The 6,001-nt window shown below is 39.1% G+C and overlaps 1 protein-coding gene across 1 annotated transcript in view; it reads left to right on the forward strand.

Annotated features, from left to right (window-relative positions):
- Positions 1-6,001, forward strand: part of col9a1a (collagen, type IX, alpha 1a) — a gene marked incomplete in the record, with an annotated part of 81,725 nt that overhangs the window by 54,245 nt on the left and 21,479 nt on the right. Inside the window, 1 exon segment of the mRNA XM_014023078.1 lies at positions 3,549-3,620. Within this exon segment, the coding sequence (XP_013878532.1) occupies positions 3,549-3,620 (72 nt within the window).

Here is a 6,001-nt window from a genome sequence, read left to right on the forward strand (position 1 = left end):
GTATGTATGTTGTATGTATGTTGTATGTATGTTGTATGTATGTTGTATGTATGTTGTATGTATGTTGTATGTATGTTATATGGATGTTATATGTATGTTGTATGTATGTTATATGGATGTTATATGTATGTTGTATGTATGTTATATGGATGGATTCTAGATTTCCACTCAGGGTGGCAGCACGTTGGAGTAGCTCTGTCACTTTAATTGAGATTTTTCTTTTATTTTCGAGCATTAATTCCTGCCTTTCTGGGGAAAAGTTGCCTTTTTGGATGTCTGTTTGTTTTTGTTTTGGGTGCTGTGTAATTGGGTTGATTGTTGACAATACTTTTTAATACTTTGCTCTTTGTTATTATGCATAACCACAGCAACAGGGTGGTTTACAACAGGGAGCAGCTGAATAATATGATTAATATAGCAAAATTTGAAATATTGTTGACTATCTTCATCATTCCTCTGAAAGTCATGTTCCATCATTGTCTCAGTCAGCTGTAGTTGTCCTTCAGGATTCTGAGATATCAGAATCAGAATCAGTTTTATTGCCATTGTCAATGAACAGGATTCACAGACTAGGAATTTGCTTCAGTGTAAAGGTGCAATAATTATCAAATATAACAAATGAAGTAAAAACAAAGGATAAAGGAAAAATATGACAAAATACATACAGTGGCAAAAAGTATGGAATCAGCAGTCTCTGATGAGCACTCATTCAGACATTTCATTCTGTAAAACAAACTCAGATCAAAAACATGAAACAATAATAAGGTCATTACAAAGTGAAACTTGTTGGCTTTCAGGAACACTCAAAGAAATGAAGAGAAAACATTGTGGAAGTCACTGAATGTTACTTTTATTGACCAAGCGCTGGGAAAAAATATGGAATCACTCAATTCTGAGGAAAAAAGTATGGAATCACTCAATTCTGAGGAAAAAAGTATGGAATCACTCAATTCTGAGGAAAAAAGTATGGAATCATGAACAACAGATAAACAAAAAATCATTCAAAATACATCACTAGTATTTAGTTGCACCACCTTTGTCTTTTCTAACAGCTGCAGTCTCTGAGGCATGGACTTGATGAGTGACAAACAGTATTCTTCATCAGTTTGGTGCCAACTCTCTTTGATAGCAGTTACCAGATCAGCTTTTCAGGTCGGAGCTTCTTCTGGACCAGTTTTTTCAGTTTCCACCACAGGTTTTCAACTGGGTTGAGATCTGGACTATTTGCAGGCCATGACATCGACTGAATGTGTCTTTCTCCAAGGAATGCCTTCACTGGTTTTACCGTATGGCACGATGCATTGTCATCTTGTAAAATGATGTCATCACCTCCAAACATCTGTTCAACTGAAGGGATGAGAAAACTGTCCAACATGTCAATGTAAACTTGTGCATTGATAGAAGAATGAAGCACAGTCATCTCCCCAGTGCCTTTGCCTGACATGCAGCCCCATATCATCAAGGACTGTGGAAATGTGGTGTTTTCTTCAGTCCTCTTCATAAATCTCACTGGAACGGCACCAAACTAAAGTTCAGCATCATCACCTTGTCCAATGCAGATTCTTGACTCATCACTGAAGATAACTTTCATCCAGTCATCCACAGTCCATGATTGCCTCTCCTTAGCCCATTGCAGTCTTGTTCTTTTTGTTTAGGTGTCAATGATGGTTTTCTTTTAGCTTTCCTGTATTGAAATCCCATTTCCTTTAGGCGATTTCTTACAGTTCGGTCACATACATTGGCTCCAGCTTCCTCCCATTTATGCTTCATCTGTTTAGTTGTACTTTTTCAGTTTTCAAGACAAATGGCCTTAAGTTGTTTGTCTTGATGCTTTGAGGTCTTTCTTGGTCTACCAGTACGCTTGGCTTTAACAACCATTCCATGCTGTTTGTATTTGGTCCATATCTTGGATACAGCTGACTGAGAACAGCCCACATCTTTAACAACCATGTGTGAAGAGTTACCTTCTTCAAGAAGTTTCACAATCCTCTCTTTTGTTTCAAGAGACATTTCTCTTATTGGAGCCATGGTTCTGTCCACTCCACTTGGTCCAGCAGCCCTCCAAGGTGTCATGACTGCAGGTGTTTTTAACTGCAGACTAACCAGCAGATCTAATCTGAGCCAGGTGCCCATTTAGGGAAAGGAAACTGACTGGGTGTGTCCTTATTTTCTACCTCCAATTTGAGTGATTCCATATATTTCCCCTGTGCTTGGTCAATGAAAGTAACATTCACTGACTTCCACAATGTTTTCTCTTCATTTCTTTGAGTGTTCCTGAAAGCCAACAAGTTGACCTTTGGAATGACCTTATTATTGTATCATGTTTTTGATCCGAGTTTGTTTTACAGAATGAAATGTCTGAATGAGTGCTCATCCAAGACTGCTGATTCCATACTTTTTGCCAGGGGTTTTAAAACATATGTACACCAGTTCAATATAGTAATCAGAGCAGACAATACATTTGGAGTAGTGCAGTTAGATCCAGCTGTTTACCCTCTTATCTGTTTCCAACAGGAACTTGGTTCAGGAAATAGGTCATATTTGAAGGCAGCAACATAGCTCCAAATCATTTCAAACCCCATCTTACTTAGATGTTTTCTCTCCTGAAACATGTTAAAGTTGTAGATAAAGTTAAAGATAAAGGAGAGAATCAGGGTTTCGTCTGTTCCGTCATTTAATGACCTCTGAAATGCAGGGGCATTCTGACAAACCAAGGTTAAACACATGGCCTTTAAGGGAGTGCTAATGCTTAACGTTTTAGTGAACAACAGGGTTAAAATAAAAATGTTGAAGAACAAAGAGATGTCTAAAAAGGAGAGGTCCAGAAATACAAAAAAAATAAAAAAAAATTAAATAAAACAACAAAAGCCAACAAGTGGGGAAAAAAATCTAAATATTGCATCTTTTGAAAAACTTCAATTCCTTTCTTTTGAGTTCAGTCCTGAATTGTGCTGCCCTCCATCATAGCAGAGTTCAATACCCTGAAACTCAAAGCAAGCAGAAAGAGTGTTTCCAAATACATTTTCTGTCATCATTAGCATTATTCAGCACTAGAATAACTGACTGAGATAAGCCCAGTATCTTGCTCAGACATCCACAGCTGGGAACGAAGTAGTGGTTTGAGCTTTCATGAGGGTGTTGCAGGTCTTTGTGTCCTTTCAGTTAAAACTGTAATCCACCAGTGAGCGGGCATGACTAGCCTCTTGTTACATGTTGTTTTCTGAAGCTCAGTGGGGATTCAGGTCTGGAAAGAAGCTGAGAGGCCCTCAAAGAAACCTCTGTTCCCCAGGAATGCCCTTACACTCCCTAATATAGGCAGGATGGTGGGGTGATTGGGTCCAACCTCACCTTTTAGATGAAAATGTTACTTGTTTTCTGTTTTGTTTTCTAATTTAATTTAATTCAATTAAAAAATTTTTTTTTGTAGGTATAGTCAGTCTATGACGGGGAGACTTTCTGAGGCTCATCACATTCAGTTCTGTGTACGGATCCTGAACCATCATGTATATTCTGTCTCTCTGATGTTTTATGTCTCTGTGTTTGAACAGGGAAGCAAAGGCAATCTAGGACTTCCAGGACTTCCTGGTCCTGCTGGTTACACAGGCCAGAAGGGAGACAGGGTAAGATCATTGCAAGCAAAGTCATGAGTATCCAACAACCCAAGAGAACATGTGCTACAACTTAAACCACAAAATGCCCTCTTGGCCTTCTTACACATTTGTTGTATGATTTCTAGAGTGATTTAGATTTCAGTGTTTTTGTTTGTTGTTTGAAGGGAAACAAATCAATATGATAAAAATTTCATTCAGTTAAAGGCATAGCATTCTTTGAAGGAAAGCACATCACCCATTCCTTTCTTTTCAGGTTGGCTAAAATCAGTTAACAGCTATTTTAAATGGGATTGACTCCAATCAGCTGTACATTTAATGATTGCAGTATCACCCACCTTCTGCCTTTTGGTGGTGGGCAATAACAAAACCAAGTAGTACGGGGCTCCATGTAGGACTTAAACTGTTTTTTTTCTCTTTCACACACACTACTATAGACTCTAACACACACACTCACAAGACTACAATTGCACATAAATACTATTAAAATATGACACACACATACTTATTAAGAGCATGCACACACAGCACTAAAGCATCTAACACAGCTTGAATGAGAGCTAGTATGTGTGTGTGTTTGAGCCTTGTTGTTGTGTATAAGTGAGAGTGCATTGTGTCACAGAAGAGGTGGGGCTTAATTTGGAGATCGGATTGCAAGCATCGATCCCAAAGCAACTGCATTTCCATCGCAAATGTGCGCAAAACTTTGTCGATATTCTGTTAATGTTGAAAAAAAACAGTTTCACAACTGCAGTGTTTCCATTAAGTAAGAAATGTTATTAAAGTCACACGTGAATACGTTTGTTCTCATGATAAGTCATTACAAACATGGCAGCGATGGATGTAAACACATAGCATGTTGCTACCACGACACTAGCGCTCATCATCAGAGGAGACGTCGGCATCTTTTATCGAGGCTTTCCAGAGACAAGTCCCTACTTGGGAGCGGCTACGTATGCTGTGTTTTTGGGAAATTGTAGTCGGTGAATTTACTATTTTATACTACTTCTGTGATATTACTACTACTTCTACTTCCTGTTATCTTCTTCATCATCATCTTTTTAACCAGTAGAAACAGCCAGTTAATGATCACTTAATCCCCTTGATGCGAAAAAATTGTTTCCATTGCAGTTTTGCGAAAAACACCAATTTCGATACGGCCGAAATACCACCTCATCCTAGTGCAAAAACATTTTGTCGAAAAACATAATTTTTTTCAAAATTGATGTGTTTCCATTGAGCAAATTTATTTTCGGAATTCTAATTTGCGCATTTTCATGGTCAATGGAAACGCAGCTAGTGAGGACAAGAATCTAGCTGCAGCCAATGTAAAAGCAAACCCCTTGATGTTTTTGCTGTTTTTATCCAATTTAATTTACCAAATATTATTAAACTAACTAACCCAAACACGTAGAAGACCCTAACTCCAAAAACATGACACAGATCCCCATAAACACCCCTGATCTGAATCAGAGCTTAGATCCATGTAAGCTCATCAAGGTTGGTTCCTTGGTTGGTCTGGGAAGTGTGCTGAAAATTTTGCCCCAATCAGAGTAGTAGATTTGGAGAAAAGCTAAGCGCAAAACCCTGGTCCCTCGCAACTTCCTGTATTTACAGAGGTAGAGAGTGAGCAATACTTCCTACTCTGATCTGGGTGAAATTCTGTGGTGTTATGGTGATCTGTTTCATATTTTTGAAGTTAGGGTTTTCTATGTGTTTGGGTTAGTTAGTTTTGATAAGGTTTGGTATAATAAATTGGTTAAAACCAGCAAAAACATGAAAGGGTGTGTTTTGCAGTGGTTACAGCTCAACTCTTGTCCTCAGTTTAGGATCCACACATGTGCAATTCAATCTCCAAATTAAGCCCTGCCTCTTCCGTAACATGATGCACTCTCACACACACTACAACAAGGCTCACACGCACATACACACATACTATGTCTCACTATCTGTGTAGGGACTTTTCATTGACTTCCATTCATTTTTTTGGAAATTTTATATCCTAACCCTGACCATTTATCCTTAAATTAACCTCACATGTACCTACCTGACCTTAAAACTAACCTAAATTTAATTCATACCTTGGTCCTAACCCAACACCCCCACCCAAAATCAGCCTCCGAAGTCGTGGGGACCAGGCTTTGGTCCCCACAAGGCTGCATTTTCCTGAAAAATCATCCCCACCAAGTAGCAAAAACAAGGGCACACACACAGGTACACCCACTCATTCAAGCTGTGTTAGGTGCTTTAGTGCTGTGTGTGTGCATGCTCTTAATAGTATGTCCATCCATCCATCCATTTTCTTCCTCCTATCCGGGGTCAGGTCTCGGGGGCAGCAGCTTCAGAAGGGAGGCCCAGACCTCCCTCTCCCCAGCCACTTCTTCCAGCTCCTC

This window comes from Austrofundulus limnaeus, unplaced genomic scaffold (assembly GCF_001266775.1).
Source record: "Austrofundulus limnaeus strain Quisiro unplaced genomic scaffold, Austrofundulus_limnaeus-1.0 Scaffold356, whole genome shotgun sequence".
Taxonomy (NCBI): Eukaryota; Metazoa; Chordata; class Actinopteri; order Cyprinodontiformes; family Rivulidae; genus Austrofundulus; species Austrofundulus limnaeus.